Raw genomic sequence first — 22411 nt, 5'->3', positions numbered from 1 at the left:
AGGGAGACTAAAAGTTGATGATCAAACTATTCTTGGGAATGATGGCCAAAGCTGATGGCAAATTACAGCAATGTGTTGACAATGTGACTGAAATTGGGGCAAATAGTTGTTTAAGTTAAAACTAAGATATAATCATTTATACCGAGAAAAAGAAGATGGGTATTAAGAACATACAGCCATAGCGGAACATATATACAAATTAATTTATCATCCATGCATAAAAAGCTGGGCATTCAATCATAAATCTGGATCTTAATGGCCAAGCTGATATTACCAGGATTAGCCATCGTGACTAATGAGAAGCTATAGGCTGCTGGCCTGCTGAGTGAATTTACAGATAGGTGGTTTGTCGTGGCTGTACATGCATACCCCTTGCCCCACTCAATGCCTCTTGGCCAGTGTCTTCTTGAGGCCCCTTAAGATCTTGGAAAACCATATCATATTCATCACGAACAGTATGGCAGGCACAACACAAACCAGAAGATAACCAAAGGTCTCCATCTGCTTAATCTGTATGCGAACAAGTATCAAGTCAGAAATATGTGTTTGATAGCCATCATGTACATTGAATCCAGAAGAATTACCATGTACCTGATCATAATGTAAAAAGATCTGATAAAACAAGTACATGAACAAAATTATCCTTGCAACCTGCACAAAGGAGTTTCTTTCATTGTTAGCAGACCAAGGTACTTGAAGCTCCAAAATATAGTAAAAAACCATATTATCGATTTAGCGACAGATTTAAGTAAACCTGAGTGTTCAAATACAACTTTGGTAGTTTAGTCTTAAAACTCCCGTAGTTAGGAAGGATCATTTTCCCTTAGAATAATTCAATATATCTCACTTGGTAGCCAATAAACCTATGTGCCAATATTATCCTCACTGGAAAACAAGCATTTGTTTGAACATATGTACAAATCCGAACTAGCAAGACAACTGCTTCCAAGGCTAGCAGAAATTCGAAATCACAAAAATTTAAATAAAACAATATTACAGTTGAAAAGTTCAGATGTAATTAAAGACTAATGCTTTCACAAAAATGTATGCATAGATCACATAATTCCCATTTAATTATAGTCAGTGCAGAACAATACATTCTGCCACAACACAACTAGTTTAGAACTTTATTCTTACCAGCCAAGTAAGAAACATTGCAACTCCATTAACAACGTATCTTTTGGATCTTTTCATTCCAGCAACATCAAGGAACCTTGATAACACAAAGGGGAGAGAATAGCAGTTTAGATGGACCGATGGATTGAAGATGATACCAAAACAAAATTCTATGCAACATATTTGTATACTCAGTTACCATCTTAGGTTGATTCCAGGTGTAGTAGTCTCTGAGATGAGACTCATGTATGTGTATAACTGTCCTTCCCCAGAAAGCATAGTATACGTTACAGCAGTAAGTGACAATACATGGTGGACAAGCTGACAAAAGACAGCCAAGAGTAAGTTGGTAATGGCTAATGACAAATAATGCAGTTTGCAGGAGTCAAATGGAGGGCAACGGACCTAGGTTAGTCAGTTAGGAGGGAAACTGAAGAGAGGGTAAAAATAAGATGAAAAATGTTTACTTACATACTCCATTCCACCGAGTGAAGGGTAAAACCATAGTATCATGGCAAGGTCCGCAATGAAATACCCAACTGAGACCTAGCAAAACATGAGATTCAAGTAACTAAGTATAATGAAATATCACAAGTCACAGGACAATAAAGTAATTGCATATGTATACCCCTAGCGTGAAATTGGAGAGGCTCGAACTTCTAAATGTTACTGGTCCATCCTGCTGGTCAGAGAATAAACCCGAGAAGAAGACTAAGTATGCTGACATAAGTGTAATGAATATTGCATGGACGGTGGACATGCCCCTATAGTAACAAAGGGTCAGAAGATGTATCATCAGAAGCTTATAATAATAGAGTGGGATGTAGGAACTTGGCAATTAAGTTGGTTAATGCTGCTGACCTGTTATTCCATTCAACCTTTTGCATCTTTGTGAGAGAACCATAGCCTTTGAAGTAGAATGAACTGATAAAGCGTGTGAAATCATATGACTGAGCTAGCAAAAGAACACAATAGTCAAGATAACAAAACCATTACAAGGACTATGAAATGGATGTTGGAAATAATATGCTATATTAATTATGTGCCATCATCATTGACCATGATTTTATTGGAACAAATAAAACCAGTGAATGAAAAAAAAGGGTCTTACATTCCAATGCAAAAGAGCAATGGCATAGATGTTGGCATTCTCTTTGAGTATACACATACGCACAACTATGAACATGTTATTGCACAGGTACACAGTAGAATGATGATAATTAACAGAAAAGTGAGAGTCAGAAGTGACATTACCAACTTGCACATCAGAATTCCACCAAGCACAGAAGCGTATGGAACATACGAATCTGCTAGCAGGTAGTCCTTAACAAGTAGTTCTGCTTTGTACTTATAGGCTTTAGCAGCCATCAATGGCAGATCCATAATCAAATACGTGATAACTCAACAGCCTAATGAGGAACACAAACAGAGATGCATATTAGTGTGACAGTATTAATTGAACAATGTACAAGCATGAACAGTCACAATATATATAGGATAATATTGTACATATAAGTGTTACAGTATTAATTGAACATATCACAATATATATAGGATAATATTGTACTGCTGCCAAATTATCTTAAATGAGGTACAGTAATCTAGAGCCCCTTTTCAGAATGCAAGGCACTACCAGTTCCATGACTTGACCAAAACAAAAGGAGATAATTGTTCAATCAAATTCCAAATGCAGCAACTGTAAAATGAAAGAATTTTGCTGATAGGCGGCTATTCATCATTTGTAAAAAACCATCACCAACAAGGATGCACAGCTTAGCTGGTCCCTGTGTCTTCTCTCTATTGTTCCATCAAAATTTACAAGCAAGAGACAAATGAGCATGAAACTTTTGCTAGTAATCCCAAAACAATAAATGCGCAATACACTTTTCCATCTACATCGAAACAACAACATAGAACTTCCGAATCACTTCTTTCTCTCTTTTCTACGCTTGGACTCGAGCCATCCACTAAATACAAAACCTAAGGCCAAACGGAGCATCGATATGAAATACGATCTCTCCCATCCAATCCAACCCATAACCAAAAATCCACCCCGTACATCGCCCCTAATCTCCACGCAAACCAGATCAAAAACAAAAAAACCGAGCCCCCAATCCGCGGGACGCATGATCGACGGGCAACCCAAGCGGCGGCGGCGGCGGAAGCGGGAGGGGGAGCGCGAGGAGGCCTCACCTGCGCGGCGCGTGTCGCGGGTCGCCGCCGCCGCCGACGAGGTTGGATTGGAGGAGAAGCAACCGGATTGGATTGGCTTGCCGATTGCTCCCTTCCCCACGGCGGAAGATGCGGGAAAGGTGGAAACTACTGGAAAGAAGGGAAGGGAAAGGTAACGGAATATAACCGATTGGCGTAACTAGAAAAGGAAAAAATAAAGAAAAACTTAGCTTGCACCCTAGGCCAAGGCACTATTAATAGCTCGATTTATTTAGTTTAATATAGTGCTTAGAACTTTATGATCGTCACGCATCAGATAGTAAACGAAATAATTTGATACGGAGTATATGATGCAAGGGAAAAAAAATACGGCTCGTTGTACGCATATCGGTAACCCGTGTTATTGATGGTATGTATTAAATGTGTTGGTTATTTTTCAAATGTGGTGGCGTAAGATTAAAAATGAGTCCGCGCCGGTCGGCAGTTACAATTTCTTAAATTAAATTGGTAATAATAATAGTATATTAAAGTGAGAGTTCAAGAAGGTTGCAACTTACAGCTTCATACTTATTCGTTCCGAATTTTGATATTTAAAATTGGAAAACAAAAAACTGACAGTAAAGAGTCCGTGATGTTTCCAATCGTATATTTTACTATTTATTTAATACAAATTATCAGTGTCATGCTTTATAACCCATCTAATCAGAGACCAGATCAATGACCAGATTCTTCTGGTTAAAGTGGAGTGGGTGCTCACTCAAAATGTCAAATTAGTTTAAACATATATGTAGATCATTATTCCAGATCTTATTCCGATTTACAGTCAAATTATATGGCTCCTTTCTTTCTCACTAAACCACATGATGCATACATTATATGGCTCCTTTAAAGGAAATAAGATTTTTTTTAGGATTCCAATCTCATAGAATTTTTCCCCTGTATGGCCCCTTATAACAAAGTTTTGAACGTTAGTGAATCCTATTAAATTCATTTGGAATGCCTCAATCCATATCAGTTTTGGAGAAATTTTAGCATGAGATCCAATATCATGGATAATTTCTTTTTGGTCTTTCTATCCTAAAGTATGGCTACCTTTTTAGTTTAATTTTTTACTATAAAGTTAGCAATATTTGAGACGGAGGGATTACTAAATAGTTTAAATTTGTACAATGAAGTAGCTATATTTGAGACGAAGGAATTACTAAATTTGAGATGCCCTGCAGACATGTGAATACCGAATATTGATTCCTATGAAACAAAACCTCAAAATAAAGATAGTCTTAACCTAGTAAGAAGAAATGAGTCCCCAACTGCAAAAGAAAAACATAGTTCTATGACAGAATGACTAGGGCTATTTGGATTTGTATCCTAACTTAACTTTTGAGTTATACTTAGACAAAAGGCCCATATCTACTAATCTAAAGCCGGCGGTTACGTCGTCTTTTGATTGGGCCACGTGACGCCCATGTCTTATCAAATAAATCTTGGATTTTGTCTAAAGAAAAAATACATAAGAACAAGAAAAATAGAAAACTACAATGTTATGTGATAATTCTAAAAGCAAGTAGTACCTTAACAGTTTTTAAAAGAAAAGGTAATACCTTAACAACACAACATCTAGAACATTTCGATTAGATGGGATTAAAAGGATGTACCCTCCCCCCCATCCCTCATATGCCGATTCACTTAAAACTTGCATATAGAGGTATATACTTAAAGACCCTAAGCTTTTCTTTATTTGGAAGATCGATCCAACTGTAGAAATCACTTAGGATGTGTTGCCACTTTATAAAAGGATGTACCCCTCCTCCCCCCCCCCCCCCCCCAATATGTTGATCCACTTAAAACTTGCGTATAGAGGTATTTACTTAAAGACCCTAAGCTTTTTTTATTTGAAAGAGCGATCCAACTGTAGTAATCACTTAGGATTTGTTGCCACTTTATAACATATATTGTTGAGAATTATACATTTCCATAATATTTTTTTAAATAGGAATATCACAAATATTCCATTTCATATATCTTTTAGAATTAACTATTTATGTAGATAACCCCATACATTCAATCTCCCTAGCTCTTAAGTATATGAACTTCAAATATATTCGTCTATCCATGTGACCAATTGACTTATCTTACACTACTCACTCTAACTTGACTTTGTGGAATATGTCTAACTAAATGTTTTCCAGTGGGTACTATAACTATATAACTATGTGTTCTAGAGGTGAATTTCATTCTAATATTTTCTTTTTTTATGGTCTCTTTGCTTCCGTTTGTATAGTCTTCAAATCTCTCAAGAAAAAAATAAAAATGATCAATTTATGTATCTCGAACATGACCAACAATACCACCACAGGCTTTATTAATCGGCGCGCCAACTAGCACGCCTATTTTCTAGTAGGATATAAATACAATCCTCTCAAAAGGGGAGAATGAGAGACAATACAAGCCACATGCGATCTCGTCAGGTCAATATTTAGGGGTAAGCCAACAGCTAATCCCAACTACCTCACAATGACTTTATGCCGACATAGTCGTGTAGGCTAGATTACTGTTTTCACCCCAGCCAAACAGGATGTAAGGTCATTGCCTATCTCGAGAACCTGAACCAAATCCATATTTCCCTTTTCATCGCTCCAATTTCATTTGCATCATCATATCCACCTTACCTGTATAGAAAAATACATTTTTTTATACACAAATGCTGTTGTTGGAAGTTTATTCAACGATGGTGCTGTCAGAAGTTTATTCAACGATGGTCTTTATCTCTCCTAAGATTTTTGTATTTTTTCAGCGGTCTAATCGTAACGATTATTTATTCCTGTTTTTTCATGTGTTTACAATCATTCGTTTTATGCATGCATTCATGTTAACATCATGTGTTTTTTCATATTCTTTTGTTTTCACAATCCCATCGTTTCGAAAGAGCTTTTATGAGATGAGAAGAATATTATGAGTATAAACTACCAAATCTTTGGAAAGCTAGAGATACCTCTTATACAATATTGGTTTGCTAACATAGCGCAATTCGGTGAGCTGGATATTTGATGAAATTCCCTCAAAAAAAATTTCTATTTGGTAAAACTGGCCCTACTAATTTCTACCTGTTGAATTGGAAGCCTATATAGGCTGATAGTGGCCTAATGCTACACGGCCCATACCAAACACAAGCTATTCAAGATGGGCCCATCGCAAGTTTGGGCGCAGCAGATTTGGCCCAAGGATTCCGCGGAAGTAGCCGATTCGGTCACCTCTGAAATCGTCTCTCTGCTCCTATCGGATGGCCTCAAAGAAAAAACCAAATATTAAATTTTCAATCTTAATTTTAAGATTGATTTTGAAATATTTCTAACATAGTTTTTTTTTCAATATTGGTTTTTAAGTTACCAAGAATACATTTATAAAAGTTTTACCTATAAATTCATTTTTATTTTCTAATAAGCCGTTTTGACTTATTAGAAAATAAATCAAACGATGGGAACCCCTCTCTCTCTCTCTCCCTCTCGTTATACTCGATCTCGATGTGCTGCTTCTCGATTGCGCCATCGCCAATTCGCCATGGATCGTTCTTGAGATAGGGTTGCCAAGGTTGTAAAGTCAGAGCCCCTCGTGCGTGGCTGCCTGCATTTACTTTGCGATCACGGAAGGTTTCTGAAACCCTGACAGTCTCAACAACCTTCTCGTTCTCCCCTCAATCGTTTCCCTTTTTACACACCATCTCTTCCTCTCTCTTTTTTTTTTCACCTTTCTCCAAGAACAACTTCCTCCGAGTACTTTCTGGAATTAAATTTTAAAAATATATTGTTTATCTAATTTTTTTAAGAATAGTCGGGATGCAAATTTTTTTACAGAAATATATTATCGATCTCGCGTAATCGTTGCGCGAAAATAACATGGACGTGATGTCACGAACGGTATCGCGCGATGAAAGCGCGAGAGCGCACGGTCTCTCACGCCAACCGCAAGGTCTCGCGGAACAAAGAGCGAGACAAAACGGTCTGACTGATTGAAAGAGCGATACCGCATTGACATGCCAGTTAATTAGTGATTAATTATCTTGATTTGGGATTAATTAATTGTTAATCAAGATAATTATTATTAGTTAATAGTTAATTAGGTAATTAACCATTGATGGCCGGGACTGCCATGCCGGTGTCGCTGCTTCAACCAGCGATACCGAGCGGACTCGCTCTTTTGCTTCCGCGAGACCGCGCAGTCTCGCGCCAATACCGCACGATACCGCACGGTCTCGCGCTTTCATCGCGCGATACTGCTGGTGACGTCATGTCTACGTTATTTTCGCACAACGGTTGTGCGAGATCGATGGTGTATTTGTAAAAAAATTCATCTCGAATATTCCTGAAAAAAATTTAGATAAACAGTATATTTTCAAATTTAATTCGTACTTTCTGATGGATTAATCAAAACAAAGTAGAGTTCGTGGTCGAAGTCGTCCTTGTCTTCCTTCCAGGCTTCCAGCTGTGTGCAAGGCATGATCTTAGTACTAGCATTACTAGTAGTAGTGGTACCTGCATTTTTTTTTTCTGAATTGCTAAACGGTTGAATAGCTCAATAATTTTGTGGTCGTTATTTCAGTGTGCAAATAGATGAATTAACTATTATAAAGTTAAAAAGTATATTTAAAGCCTTTTTTAGAAAAATATTTACAAAAAGTTTTTATGAAAATCACATCGTTTACAAGCTCATGATTCATGAAGCATATGCCCACGTTAATCTTTTTTTTTTTTCGTTTTGAAGAACGGGCCTAGGTAGACGACCTTTTCCTGCAGTGCAGGTGGTGACCAATTGACTAAGCACCGACAACGCCAGGTGTGAGCCTCCTATATATGCTTTCTGGTTTTCCTTTTTCACTTCTGACCTCCTCCATTTTTTCATTGTTTGGACATGGTAATGCAGTCTACTATGAGATTATTAGAGATGTAGACCACAGCTAATGATAGTTACTTAGATTAATGTGATGTTTGACAAGGCTTTTTTCAATTTTCATTCAGGTATAGTCAAACTGCCAACTAAGCTTCAGCTTTCAGCCGTGTCTCGAAACGGCCACAAAGTGCGAATTTTTAGGGCCTAATTTTGCTAATCCCGTCGCGGAAATTAATCGCATCGGTGTGCAGCTAATTGGGCACCAGGCAAGCATGATCCGGGGAATCTGTCTCAAAGACGTGCGACTAAAATAGTCAGATTAGGTGGTTGTGATTAGCTTCTCCCATGTTCAGAGGTAAACATGGCATCAACCAAGTACGACAGTTTTCAACTGTTGTAGTTGCCAATTTATTTTTCGTTTTGCTAACTACTCCAGCGAACACTGTCGTTTGACAATTGCTACATTTTACTACTGATGTGCCATAAGAGTTTTTCTATGGCGAATTACCCAGTACTCAGTAAGTTTGGTATGATCGGTGAAGAAAAAAAAAATACTTTGTTAAAGTTTGTAGTAATAGTTTAACTGTGTAGATACGGTTTTTTATACGTAGATAGTACTGATACGTAAACAAAGTAACATGGTCTACCCAACCAACATGATGCTTCATATTTTCTAGATAGTTATAGCATACTGTACTAACACGAGAATTTTATTGGGTTTGATGACAGGGCTACATTTTTTCCTGTTCTTGGGACAATAATTCAGAAGTTAGAACCGACGGAAGTTTCTAATGCACGCTTCTGCTGAGAATCTCTCGTTTGACAGTGCTGTATACTACTTTCCAATTTCAAGAAATTTCTCATGCTGATGAGGCTACTATAATCATCGAGATCCCGAAACTCTTCAGAGTTCAAGGTGACAACAGGGAAATTTTCTTGGTCTTTTCCCACCGACGGTTCACTTGTAGTATCAGCTCATAAACTCCATATTGCTAAGCTCTCTCTTCCTAGGAAAGAGATGTGCAAATAAAACACAACTTGATCAGGAGCTACTACGATCCAAAGCTACAAACTTTAATCATAATTCCAACAGGATATAGGCATTTCACCAGCCAAAATGTTCTGCCGACAAAAACAGTACCACCACTGCTTCTCCCAGATTATTTTCTACTACTCTTTCTACTGGTTTGAGCAATTGAGCTAAGCACAACAAAAGATCAGGTTTTTTACCATGGCAAAGCCAATGCAAGTCATACAGATCGAGAGTAGCTAGCTTAATTAAACAACTTCCATCCATGGAAGCTGCACTGAATACTTATACTCCCTCCGTCCAAAAAAAAAAAAGGCAAACCGTGAGTTCCCATGCCAACGTTTGACTGTCCGTCTTATGTGAAATTTTTTTATAGTTAGTATTTTCATTGTTGTTAGATGATAAAACATGATTAATACTTTATGCGTGACTTATTTTTTAATTTTTTCAAATAAGACGGACGGTCAAACGTTGGACACGGAAACCAGTGTTTGTCTTTTTTTTTTGAGTGAGGGAGTATGTCTGTGTCAGTCGAAAAAATGGGAGCCATCCCCGCAAAAAAAAAAGAAAAAATGGGAGCCAAGAACCTGCAGATGGAATGATTCCCTCACTCCCATGGAGCAAGCAAGAATAAAAACGATGGAAGCCGCAGGGCAACCAAACCCACAAAGCTGTACAGTTCACGAAGCAGTGTGTGTCCCTATGCCTAGTTAATACTTCTACTGCAGCTACTAGCCATGGTCTAGCTGGCCATGGGAAGCAAGCAAGCAAGGCACCCACAATTAAACGTGAGCATATCCACGGCGGCATAGTTGGCCGATGCCACTGTGCTGATGGGCTCATGCACGTTTAGGATCTTGGCTGGCTGCGAGATGTGGCTGCCCATGGCTTTGTCTCTCCAATAATAATCCCCCTCAAAATGAGCTCCACTTATGTGTGCAAGATATGATGCTGTCTTGTGACTTGGAAAAAGAAAATGTAATCTTGTGCTAGTGTTCGTGTGAAAATCATGGATGGGTTAGGTTTGAATTGAGGTGGTTTGATGCAAAAGGAAGTGAAAAGAAAGGAGTCGATGTTTGGGGCATGCAATTGATGATGATGATGATGATGTCCAGAAATCGTAGTTATTAGTCCCACAGATGACAGGCTAGCTAGCTCATCTGATGATCTGAAGTTGCGTGTGTTAGTGGATGCTAATTTTGTCCCGGGATGCTCAGATTCTTTCGATCTGAAGTACGGAGATACAAGTAGTAGTTAGTAAGTTGATCCTCTTGTTTAGTTTCTCATGGACAATGTTGTTGGTAGAACCAAACCATGTTTTTGTCTCCATTTGAGCCCAGTTGAAGCATCGTGTAGATCTGTAATCCTGATTTGATTCCTTCTCACCTCTCCTCGCCTCTTCCCTTCCATGATCCGCTCATGCACGTCTGACACGAACACCTTTTTTTTAAAAAAAAAATCATCATTTAATCAGCAAGAAATTAATCCTTCATACTCATCAATGGCCGTTTTTCTGATGAAGATATCGAGAAGAAATGAGAGGAACTCCTGCTGTTCGGCCGTTTTTCTGCGGCGGCGGCGGCAGCCGGATGGGGGATAATTGTAGCTGTGGCCGTGGCTGCCACCGACAGCGCGCCAGGCTGCAGCAGCCGCCACAACCGCACGCAACGAATTGGACGCGACGAGACGAGACGACGTGCGAGCCCATCCGGCGGCACGCGCGCGCACGAGCCCAACCAACCAAAACCCAAACCGGCAAACCGCGGCTCGGCTAACGTTAATCTCGTTGTCAAGGGAAAACACACGCGGTTTCATCGTCGTCAGGGATGGAAAGAAGCAGCGGCGAAGCGTCCGTGCGTGAGTCCAGCTCGCGAGTGTTTCACCGTTTTGCCAGCTTCTAGGGGGGTGGGGTGTTTAGACTAGGATGTAAAATTTTAGCGTGTTACATCAGTATTGTATAAAGTGTTCGGATACTTATAAAAAAACTAATTACGGAATCCTAGTAAACTGCAAGGTGAATTTATTAAATCTAATTAATCTATCATTAGCAAATTATACTGTAGCACCACATCGACACATCGTCAAACTATGAAACAATTAGACTTAAAAGATTCGTCTCGCAAATTAGTCACAATTTGTACAATCAGTTATTTTTAACCTATATTTAATATTTTATATAGGTGTTAAACGCTCGATGTAACGTGGTGAAAAATTTTAGGGTGGGATAACAAGGCATTAACCGCTGGTCACTCTGGCTGTGTTGGTTGTGTTGTGTGTGCGTCCGAGAGGAGAGCCAAAAGAAGGCTTTTTTATTGGGGGAGTAGCGAAGAGACGACGAAAATAAATAAAAGGAGGGAGAAGGAAGCTGAGCTCTCCCGTACTACTAAGACCGACGTGGTGAGCTGTTCTTGTGCGCTCTGCTGCTGCCGCGGGTGGCCGGCTGGCTTATTAAGGTTGAGGAGTTCTTGATGAGTAGGTGAGGCCGGAGGAGGAGGAGCGATTGGTTGGTTGGTTGGTTGATTGGAGTTGTGAGAGGTTGTGTTGGCAATGGCGCCGTCGTGGTGGGGGAGGAGTGGAGGAGGAGGAGGAGTCGGCAATGGGGGTGGCACGCCGGTGGTGGTGAAGATGGAGAATCCGAACTGGTCAATCTCGGAGGTGGAGGCGGCGGAGGTGGCGCCGGGTTCGCCGGCGGGGGCGGGCAAGGCCGGGCGCGGCAAGAACGCGCGCCAGATCACGTGGGTGCTGCTGCTCAAGGCGCACCGCGCCGCGGGGCGGCTCACGGGCGCCGCGTCCGCCGCGCTCGCCGTCGCGTCCGCGGCGAGGCGCAGGGTGGCGTCCGGGCGGACCGACGCCGACGCCGCGCCGGGGGAGAGCACGGCGCTGCGGGCGCGCTCCTACGGCTGCATCCGGGTGTCCCTCGTCCTGTCTCTGCTGCTGCTCGCCGTCGAGGTCGCCGCCTACCTCCAGGGGTGGCACCTCGAGGAGGTGGCGTCGCTCCTCGCCGTCGACGGCCTCTTCGCCGCCTCCTACGCCGGGTGGATGCGCCTCCGCCTCGACTACCTCGCGCCGCCGCTTCAGTTCCTCACCAACGCCTGCGTCGCCCTCTTCATGGTCCAGAGCATCGACCGCCTCGTCCTCTGCCTCGGCTGCTTCTGGATCAGGTTCAAGGGCATCAAGCCCGTGCCGCAGGCCGCCGCCGCCGGCAAGCCGGACGTCGAGGCTGGCGCCGGCGACTACCCCATGGTGCTCGTCCAGATGCCCATGTGCAACGAGAGAGAGGTAAGCCCAAAGCAAAGCTCCAACCATTGCCCTCTTAAGTTGGAATTTCAGATTGGCTGTTCATTCTCTTGCTATATGTACATTTGTATCTTCCTGGATCAAAATATTCGAATTATTTTAGCTGCAATTGGGATTCGATCCCTTAGTTCTAGTTCTCCTCTGCGCGAATTCAGCAGGAGGATTCTGCTGATTTTGTGTAGACTCTGCATTAGATTGGTTTGGATCTTTGACCTGTGTTCCTCTTTGACCCGGAGATGTTCTGCATTAACAACAACTTGGGTGGTTTCTGAAGTTTTAAGTTGCTGTGATCTTGCTTGCTCAATACACTATAACAAGAGCAAAAATTTGGTGTTTTTAAGGTTGAATTTTGCCGTTGGGTGTCGTACCTTTCAAGCATACTTATTGCCCTGATTCTCTGTCTGGATGTTGTCGTCAACCAGAAGACATGTTAATTGAACATCAAACTGGGCAGCATAGCGTACTCCTTTTAAGACTAGAGCGTGCTACGCACAATTTGGAAATCTGAGGCTCAATTATCTGAGAGGCTAGGCCAATTCAATTGATTCCATTTCATCTGGATGTTTGCAGGTGTACCAGCAATCCATTGGGGCAGTTTGCAACCTGGACTGGCCAAAGTCAAACTTCTTGGTGCAGGTGTTGGACGATTCTGATGATGCTACCACTTCTGCGCTGATCAAGGAGGAGGTGGAGAAATGGCAGCGGGAGGGCGTGCGCATCATATACCGGCACCGGGTGATCCGGGATGGCTACAAGGCTGGAAACCTTAAATCAGCCATGAATTGCAGTTATGTGAAGGATTATGAGTTTGTTGTCATATTTGATGCCGATTTCCAACCACAAGCCGATTTCCTGAAGCGAACCGTGCCACATTTCAAGGTTGGACTCAACTGAACAATGCTGGCAGTTGTAAACACGTTGTTGCTTTGCTTCTATGACTATGAACCGTATTAGTTATATTTTCTGATATCTTGAATGTTGAATTCCAGGGGAAGGATGACGTTGGGTTGGTTCAGGCAAGATGGTCTTTCGTAAACAAGGATGAGAACCTGCTGACTAGACTACAGAACGTAAATTTGTGCTTCCACTTTGAGGTGGAGCAGCAGGTGAATGGTGCATTCCTCAACTTCTTTGGATTCAATGGAACTGCCGGAGTTTGGAGAATTAAGGCGCTTGAGGATTCGGGGGGCTGGATGGAGAGAACAACAGTGGAGGACATGGATATTGCTGTCCGAGCACATCTTAAGGGATGGAAGTTTGTCTTCCTGAATGATGTTGAGGTACAATCAATAATTTCTTCATGGCTTAAGCAGAATCTGCATTGTATAAATGTCAAAGATTAATAATTTGATTCATGTGACTTCCCTTGCAGTGTCAATGTGAGTTGCCAGAATCATATGAAGCGTACAGAAAGCAGCAACACAGGTGGCACTCAGGTCCCATGCAATTGTTTAGACTCTGCTTTGTGGACATTATAAAATCTAAGGTACGATACTTTTCTTCTGTAGCACTGTGAAAGCTAAAATTTCCAGCAATGCATGTACTAGCATATCCTGTAACTGTAGTTTCTTTGCTAGAGTCACTTTCCCAATATGTTATGGGTTTAATGAGAATTTACAAGATGGAGTAGTTGTTGAGAAGCATCAACCATGGTACCTTTTTACATGTTTGGGCAAACTTTATGCATATTATCTTATATTGAGGCACAATATAAGAAAATTGAACAAGATGATGAGTTGCTAACCACTCAAGCAAGTTACCAATGTCCATAAGAATTCTCTGTCGGTTCACTTGATTGAAATCATCAAAGAACTTATCACAATCTCGTACCAGGACATATACTAATTAAGTTTTTTTTTATCCCTTCTTCATATTTGATTTCTACCTATTAGTCCACAGTTTTTATACTGTTTCATTGGATAATTAACCTAATATCGCTGCCTAATTTCTTGTGCAGATTGGGTTCTGGAAGAAGTTCAACCTCATATTCCTTTTCTTCCTCCTCCGCAAGCTCATCCTACCCTTCTATTCATTCACACTTTTCTGTGTCATCCTTCCCATGACAATGTTTGTTCCTGAAGCTGAGCTCCCTGCCTGGGTTGTATGCTACATTCCAGCTACAATGTCCATCCTGAACATCCTCCCAGCCCCAAAATCTTTCCCATTCATTGTCCCATACCTTCTTTTCGAGAACACTATGTCCGTAACCAAGTTCAATGCCATGATTTCTGGATTGTTCCAGCTTGGGAGTGCCTATGAGTGGGTTGTCACCAAGAAATCAGGTCGTTCTTCGGAGGGCGATCTTGTTGGGCTAGTTGAGAAACACTCCAAGCAGCAAAGAGTAGGATCTGCTCCCAATCTTGACGCGCTAACAAAGGAGGAGTCGAATCCTAAAAAGGACTCCAAGAAGAAGAAGCACAATAGGATCTACAGGAAGGAACTGGCACTTTCCTTCCTCTTGTTAACGGCAGCAGCTCGCAGTTTGCTATCTGCTCAGGGAATCCATTTCTACTTTCTTCTGTTCCAAGGGGTCTCATTCTTGGTTGTTGGTCTCGACCTAATTGGTGAGCAAGTGGAGTGATAGAAGATGAAGAGTTTAATGGGGTTCTTTTTTGTTTGAAAGAAAACACTTTGCAAGCATCAAAGGGCTCTTTGTAAAGGGAAGAGTGATGCAAATGTTCGATGCTTACACATGGAAGCTTTGATCCCTATTCTAGGGGTCAAGATTCATCACATATACTGAACTGTGGAGATGTAGATAGATATAGTTTGGATTAAGCCTGTGGGATGCTTTTATTCCTTCAGGCAATTCTTTTGTAAGAATCTTTTGTGCCTAGATGGGTTCTTCTTCTCTCTTAACAAACTTTACCTTCAAATGAAGATAATACATGTTTCTACCATGTACTTTGATCGATTACCTTGGGTATCCATATACATGTCAGATTGTCCTTTTTTTTCATCCAGTATATAGAATTAATCACTTGTTCAGAACATCTTCTATTGTCCTCCTGTTTGTTGTTTGTGAATGAATGAATGATAATAGTATGTTCTGAAAGAACTTTTACCTTACTCCCAAATGGAGCCCCTCATTAAGGGGCCTTTGCTCCATGCTGTCTTTGGCTTTGTCATGTGCATTGGCTAGGCCAGGTTGTTTTGATTTCTGTTACTATCATTGAAAAGGACAAGTACGCCCAAGTGTGCTCCTTGAATTGCAACAGTCCATGTGGAGGCAAATAGGAAATACTACAAGTGACCTGTAAACCTTGTTTGGCCTGTTGCCTGATGGTGCATGTTCTCCTAACCTTCCAATTGTTATTTTCATATCAGAAGCTACCTACTCAATATTTCCTCTCCACTGAAAAGTACATCTGTTTGATGGCACGGCTCTTGTATTATTTACCTTCCAACCTCTAGCAATTGTTTTCTTGCCCAATGGAACGCACATCTGCTTGAGAAGCTTCTCACAGAACTCAGTTTTGAGGCAGTGATTCTTCTCCTCCATCTTCTCCTGGTCCAAAGTATAAAAAAACCAGACAGCTTTCACTGCGTATCAGGCCAGAAATTCTGAAGATGTGATAGGGAAAATGGATATGAAAATGCTCGCCGGTGGCGCGTGCAGACAAGGCACATGGCGCCGATTCTCGCGAGGAAAGAGACCCTGTGTCCATCGCTCTCCGAGATCCAGGACATAATCAGACACCCTTACTAGGCTGCTGCTGCTCCTCCGTTCGCCGAGTTCTCGTCGTCGTCGTCGCATGTCGCCGTGACACCGACGTGCCATCAGCCTCCCTCCCCCCTCGTTACGCTTGTTTTTCATGCGCTATCACCGCGATCTCGTACGTATTGGCATCCGGGAGAAGAGAAGAAGAGAGAGCTGAATTTGAAAGCAACGGGTGCCTGCCTGCAACATGCATGGGATGGTGTGTTGCCCTTTGCCATTTGCCCCTCCCCCATGTGATCGCCTCGTCCAGTTCCTTAATCTGCTTTGGCCGCGTTTGACTTCCCCCGCGCGCCGGCCCGCGCGACGCACGCAGGCACCCGGCGTCAGGTGCGGATTTTGGTGCGTGCGCGACTCTCTCGCGAGATACGGCGCCCATGCGTGTCCCCAGATGCGGCTCACATGGGCTCCATCTCACGCTGCCCCCGCCGCGCCAAGCTAGGCAGATGCTGAGATGCTCCCCTCCCTCGCGCTGTGCGTGCGTGAGAGGCGCCGCAGACGCGCGGATTTCCCCGGTGATCCGGTTGGTTTTGTGCTGCTCCACTGGGTTGGCTGCTGTGTGCGACCGTGACTACGTTGCTCTACGGGGCCGTGCCGTCTGCCAATCTGTTGGCGCGGTCGGCTGGCTCCGCGATAGATTATACTACCCGGCAACAGCAAGGCAGCTACAGCGTCTACAGCCTCACGCGGCAGCAGCGATCACCTGACCTGACCGTCCTTCCTCGCCGTTGAACATCTCTTGCCAGTTTTACTGCATACTAATAGTGCTCTACTCTAGTGGTTGGGCCAAATGAATCGCCATTGGTTGTTCAACAATCAACACTCAGCGGTCACGTGTGGATGATTAGCATTATTGAAGCGGATATTTGGGATCTCAAGCATGATGATAATCCAAAGTACGGTGAGCAAACAGTAGACTCTTGTCGTACGAAAAGAGCGGCGACAAGGAAACTTCAGATCAAACACAGTGGTTGTAGTACGTACCTTGGGTTATAACAGCACGCCCAGAGGGCTCTATGTACAGGCAGAGAGGTCAATAATACAGATGTAGTCGCCATCAGCACTAACACGAGCTGAGGCATTGCCCTATCATTACGGCTCTAAGCAGGGTATCCCAGACTGAGCAAGTTTGGGGGTTCATCACTTCATGGGCCTAATAATAACAAAGTAATGATCCCTTAATGCGTATCTGCCGCTACTGAAATGAAGCCAGCATGTGCTTATGGGACTGTCGGAAAGTGATGATTGCACTGGGAGTCTGGGACCATACCTTGAGCCCGCCTAGCTACTTCGCTATCCCTTTATTGCCATCGTCATCGTCATCCTCCAGATCACTGAACGATACATCTTCCTCCTGTCCCAGTGAAGTTCTGTTACCTTCTGTGCCAACCACCTCTTCTGCATCGTCGTCATCATCAGGCCATTCATCAACTTCATCTTCATCAGTCTCGGAATGAATTTTGGGCTCGATGGCTAAACTCTTGGTTTCATTTTTCACTGACAACTCTTCTTCAATTACTGACTTGTCTACTATTTCCATCTCTGTAATTGCAATGGGGAACTTTTCAGCCTCGACATCTGGCGAGATATCAGAACTGGGTTCTTCGAACGATGAAACCTCTGGTTTTCCAGCTTTGTTTTCAATGCTTGAAGGTTGTATCACTTTCTCTTCAGAAGGGGCAGAGGACATAATCACAGTTTTTGATGATTCCTCTTCCTCCGGAACCTCAGATCCTCGCTTATTCTTAGTCTGTAAACTTTGCAGCAATTCCTCCCTTGCTTGTAGGATCTGAATGGAAGAGAATGTTTGAAGTGGAATCAGACTAAAACCTTGGCATCAGAAAATGTAAACCGAGGAAAGAAGTTGACTGTGTTACAACACAAGAACTGACAATGCGCCCAGCTAGTCAAAGTAAAGCTGCACCTAGATTAGAGATACTGGGTATACTACCCTGGTACACCCTTCAATTTATTTGTGTGTAAACATAAGGGGTGGAGTAGTGGAACTAGATATGGTACAAGTCCAGGCCAGCCAACTATTTTGGGCTGCCTTTGCCTATCCATGGTGATAATGAGCACAAATTAATGGGCCAGTTCCAGGCCTTGGACCATGGCATAGGTGGCCCAAGGTCTCAGTCCACCGACACCGCCACTGCACATAACAGTACTTGAGGGTAGCCCATTCTAGGCGCAACCTGTATGCGCTAACCAAGTCATCAAATAAGGTATTTCACATGTGAAGGGGTAGGGTGGTTATCAAGAATTTCGTGGTAACTAAGATAGTGGTGCTAAACTACTATATAAGCTGGAATGGCTCAATTTCCTCCCCTTCTTATTTTGGTTTAAGAAGCTCATCATGCATTTCAAGGAATACAACAGATTCCATGATAAATTACTTGTTAAAAAAATATTAATTGCACGATAATGGAATTACCTGTGGTGTTGAAAGAAGTTCAGCGTCTTGCTTGTTGAGTTTCGAGTGCAGAAGCACAAAATATATCTTCCAGAAACATGCTTCACTCATATCAGTAGAGCAAATGGCAGCTTTTATATCTGACAGGCTTGGCACAAGGTGCTCCATGGATAATGCATGCACATACTGAGCATCCGAAAGTTCAAAGTCTATTAAAATAACACATTTGTTAGGGAGTAGATCATAACGTTAGCATACAGTATGACATAGTATTATACTGCAAGATGTAAGATAGTAGTGTTGATTATTATCTTTTGCAGCTTTGATTCTCAAAGAAAGCTGGATTTTCGAAAAGGACACGAAGCATTCAAGAAGTTTGCTGTTTAAAGCTATTAAACACGGTACTACCTTCTAATGAATAAATGATATTCTTGAGACATTATATAGATTTGAACAATGAATTCATTGACAGAACTTTAATAAGTATATAAAAAATATGCAGTCCACCAGACGGCCATTATCCAAAAGAAAGATGAGATTTGAAGCCAGTGTACATACAGGCTATACTTCCAAAATATATGCTTGCACTAATACACCATAATAAACTTGGTAGCATTCAACAGAAACATAATGAAATTTCAAAATCCAGTATGATCTTAATCTGTTTCATTTCCTGTGTGGAACTAAGCCATCTTGTCATTGTAATTAGTATTACTTCTGAATTTCCATAATTAATTCATATCTTCCTAGTACTATTGAGTCAGTCTCGAAGACCAGTGCACGAAATAACGGAACATAAAATCAACTAAGAATGTTAACTTTGGAATGGAAACATGAGTCATAAACAAAACTCTGGGCCCTGATAATTGTCTCTTCTCAAGTCAAGCAATAATGCACAAATCCAACATAAGTACTAGCACAATTCAGTATAACCTGCCCGATTTTCCACAGAACATGTGGACATCACCAAGTCCAGCATCTACTCTTTCAAATTGTTATTGGTTTTATATAGTGAAATGATGAGAATATTTATCACCGGTTACGCAATTTTGCTCAAGTTGACATGACAGCCCTCCTAAGAAATCATAAGTTAACAGCAAAGGGTTTCCTGGTTTCCCAACTCCAATGAATTATCTTCCCACAAATCACAACCAAATTCACTCGAATTGAGACCAGAAAGTACAAGCATTCCATCCCTAATGCACCAAATTACACAAAGTAAGTCTGAGACATCACCAAGGCAGTGAAACTTACCATCTGCATAGCGCTCACTGATGAACAGTGGGAAATCGAGCCAAGTCTCGGGCCTGGTCGAGATGTGCCGCACGAACACCACAACCTCCTCGGTGACGCCAGCCACGGGCTCCCCCTCGTCCGCATCCCCCTGCCCAAATGGCAGGAGGGAGGACGCGATCTTGGATATCTCCGCCACCGCCTTGTTGCTCTGCAGCATCGAGATGCCGCTCCTCACCCTCCCCCCAATCTCCGCCAGATCGCTCCGGATCCCCGCGATCCGCGGCGACTGCGCTGACTCCTCTTCCCCATCCCTACCCTCCTCCTCCTCCTCCTCCCCGCGCGGGGTGGAGGACTCCGGCGGGGGCGGGGGCGCGAGGAAGGAGGCGACGCCCCAGAGCCGGCGGGTGAGGGTCTCGGTGAGCTCGGAGATGTCGTCCTTGACGCCGCGGCGGCTCGGGGTGTCGGGCTGCTCGGCCTCGTCGGAGTCGGGGTCACGCGGGGACGAACCCTCCGGGGAGGACGCCCTGTCGCCGGCGTGGTCGGGCTCGTCGGCGTCGGGGTCCGGCTCGCCGCGCGGCGAGGAGAGCGTCGCCGCGATGGAGCGCGCGAGCCACGACATTGGCGCGTGCGTGCGTGCGACCGTGCGGGTGCGTGGGCGAAGATGGAGATGGGTGGCGTGGCGACCAGCCGAACTTGGGGGCTCGTGTCGTGGAGCGTACGCCGCGGGTGGTGGTGGATCAGTCTGGGGCTCTGGGCGACTCCTGGTGTGTTCCGAGCCGTCCGATCGGAAAGCGATGGCCAAGATGATGTTTGTTATCGGGTGTGGGTGGGGGTAGGTGAGACCGTGAGCCTTTGAGAGGCATATCAAGCACTTTCAGAGGTTTATCAGAGATTCAGAATTAAGAATATGGAGATCTAGAGTTTGTGGTCACTTTGGTTTGTACGAAATTTGTGGGAAAACTGGAGGATTTCAATCCCTATATAGGTTTTGTCACTGTCATCCATTTTGGAATGGAGAATTGGGACATTGGAAAAGCAGAGGAGATTTTTTCCTAGGAATTCAAACATCTGTGAACACCTATTTTTTTCCTTAGCTAGGTCCGAAGCAAATCAGCAATGGAAGCTATAAAGGACCATAATTTGAGGACACTTGACCAATGTTTTGCTATGATTAACAACGTGACATCCTGAAAATGTGTCATTTTCTAATCTTGCACCATGCTGATTCTTATGTTCTTAATAACCTTCTAAACCTAGGAAAATATAATTAGCAGGACCTCCTAAAACTAACTTGCATAAAACCTCTCTAGTATTTAGTCCCTTTTGTATTTTTCATTTAAAAACATATTTGGTATTTCTTGTTGGAATTCTGTTTTCGAATATTAAACTTTCTTTCGACTAAAACTCTTTTATTCAAAATTTAGTTTGAAAACCATTTTTACTATTATGAATTATGGTCCAAGAAATCCTCCAATTTTGCCTTGAACCTAAACCGAAGTAATTCCAATCTCATTGGAATTAATTGTTAGCCCATCCTTTGATCTTAAACCCATCCTTTGATTCTCGATCCAAATATCCAAATTCCTCATTTTAATCTAGCTATCAATTTAATCTCTGTGGCTTGATTTTCTCTTCGGCACAAGAATAGTATTGTTGCAAATATTGTGAATAATTGCTCTTGTGCTAAGAAAATTCCAACTTATACTCTTCATTCAATTTCCCTTTTTAGCCACAAATATACATAATGCCAATTTTAGAATTGGTACCCTATTTATTGCCTTCAACTAATTCCCTTCTATATTCCCAAAAATATTTGAGGAATATTATTAATTTCCCTTCCTATTTGAGTGCTTCCAAATAAATTCCCTCAAACTCCACCTCTAAATATTGCACTCAAATAAATTAGGAAATCTCTTTTATGAATTCTTTCCGAATTCAAATTATTCGCAAAACCTAGTTATCCAAATCAAGTATTCAAATTAGACTTCCTTTCTTTTTGTCATCGGGCCGAAACTCCATTCTTTCTTCCTTTTGGCCCAATCCTTTTTCTTTTCTATTTTCCTCCTCCTTCTTGGGCTGCCGGCCCAGCTAAGCCGAGCCGGCCCAAACCAGCCCACACCCCAGCCGAGCCGCCTCCTCCTCCCGTGCGCGTGTTGCGCACGGCGCACGCCGCCGCCAACGCCTTCCCTCGCTGCGAAGTAACCGGCCGCCGTCATTCTTTTCTTCACGCTACCGTCGCCGTGTCTTCCTCGACCTCCTCCTCCGAACCGCCTCTCACAACCGCCCTTCCCTCCTATAAATAGCCGGCCCTTCTCTACACACAAGCCGAACTCTCTCTCTCTTCTCTCTCTCCCATGCCGGCCACCATCTTGCCATGCCCAATCTCCTTTACCGGAGCAACACTAACCAAATCCTCGCGCCACCATACTTGCCTCCCTCCGACGAACCCAATTTTCTAGTTTCCCCTCTCCTTTAGCCATCCTATAAGCCATCATCACCACTTCTTTTACTCGCCGGAGTTGAGCTCTTGTCGTCGCCGTTCCGG

At 42.8% G+C, this 22411-nt stretch overlaps 3 protein-coding genes across 3 annotated transcripts; 1 reads left to right on the top strand and 2 right to left on the bottom strand.

The window, feature by feature from the left end:
• Positions 1-93: 93 nt before the first annotated feature.
• On the bottom strand, positions 94-3472 carry LOC127774948 (uncharacterized). The gene is made up of 9 exons (XM_052301239.1): positions 3310-3472; positions 2371-2525; positions 1978-2066; positions 1745-1880; positions 1588-1662; positions 1316-1437; positions 1138-1213; positions 592-651; positions 94-510 (listed from the first exon to the last, which is right to left on the bottom strand). The coding sequence occupies exons 2-9, from the start codon at positions 2497-2499 to the stop codon at positions 382-384; spliced, it is 816 nt and encodes a 271-aa protein (XP_052157199.1). The 5' UTR covers positions 2500-2525; positions 3310-3472; the 3' UTR covers positions 94-381.
• Positions 3473-11536: 8064 nt separating this feature from the next.
• LOC127774519 (probable xyloglucan glycosyltransferase 7) lies at positions 11537-15450 on the top strand. Its single transcript, XM_052300779.1, has 5 exons — positions 11537-12481; positions 13070-13378; positions 13489-13779; positions 13872-13985; positions 14457-15450. Exons 1-5 carry the CDS (start codon positions 11750-11752, stop codon positions 15078-15080), a joined length of 2070 nt encoding a protein of 689 aa, XP_052156739.1. The 5' UTR covers positions 11537-11749; the 3' UTR covers positions 15081-15450.
• A 1680-nt stretch (positions 15451-17130) lies between these two features.
• Positions 17131-20531, bottom strand: LOC127775010 (uncharacterized). Its single transcript, XM_052301307.1, has 3 exons — positions 19885-20531; positions 18652-18839; positions 17131-18006 (listed from the first exon to the last, which is right to left on the bottom strand). Exons 1-3 carry the CDS (start codon positions 20483-20485, stop codon positions 17503-17505), a joined length of 1293 nt encoding a protein of 430 aa, XP_052157267.1. The 5' UTR covers positions 20486-20531; the 3' UTR covers positions 17131-17502.
• Between the last annotated feature and the right edge of the window lie 1880 nt (positions 20532-22411).

Source organism: Oryza glaberrima, chromosome 5 (genome assembly GCF_000147395.1).
Source record: "Oryza glaberrima chromosome 5, OglaRS2, whole genome shotgun sequence".
NCBI classification, from domain to species: Eukaryota; Viridiplantae; Streptophyta; class Magnoliopsida; order Poales; family Poaceae; genus Oryza; species Oryza glaberrima.
This window is presented reverse-complemented; position numbering and strand designations above follow the sequence as displayed.

Bases quoted from the DNA above. Each gene is read 5' to 3' on its own strand.
- LOC127774948 (XM_052301239.1), bottom strand. From the start codon at position 2,499: ATGGATCTGCCATTGATGGCTGCTAAAGCCTATAAGTACAAAGCAGAA. The intron at 1,663-1,744 runs GTATACATATGC...ATGTTTTGCTAG, and splicing joins TCTCCAATTTCACGCTAGGG to GTCTCAGTTGGGTATTTCAT. The intron at 1,438-1,587 runs GTAAGTAAACAT...GTCTTTTGTCAG, and splicing joins CACTCGGTGGAATGGAGTAT to CTTGTCCACCATGTATTGTC.
- LOC127774519 (XM_052300779.1), top strand. From the start codon at position 11,750: ATGGCGCCGTCGTGGTGGGGGAGGAGTGGAGGAGGAGGAGGAGTCGGC. The intron at 13,379-13,488 runs GTTGGACTCAAC...GTTGAATTCCAG, and splicing joins GAACCGTGCCACATTTCAAG to GGGAAGGATGACGTTGGGTT. The intron at 13,986-14,456 runs GTACGATACTTT...TTTCTTGTGCAG, and splicing joins TGGACATTATAAAATCTAAG to ATTGGGTTCTGGAAGAAGTT.
- LOC127775010 (XM_052301307.1), bottom strand. From the start codon at position 20,485: ATGTCGTGGCTCGCGCGCTCCATCGCGGCGACGCTCTCCTCGCCGCGC. The intron at 18,840-19,884 runs GTAAGTTTCACT...TTATTTTAATAG, and splicing joins CAGTGAGCGCTATGCAGATG to ACTTTGAACTTTCGGATGCT. The intron at 18,007-18,651 runs GTAATTCCATTA...TCTTCCATTCAG, and splicing joins AACTTCTTTCAACACCACAG to ATCCTACAAGCAAGGGAGGA.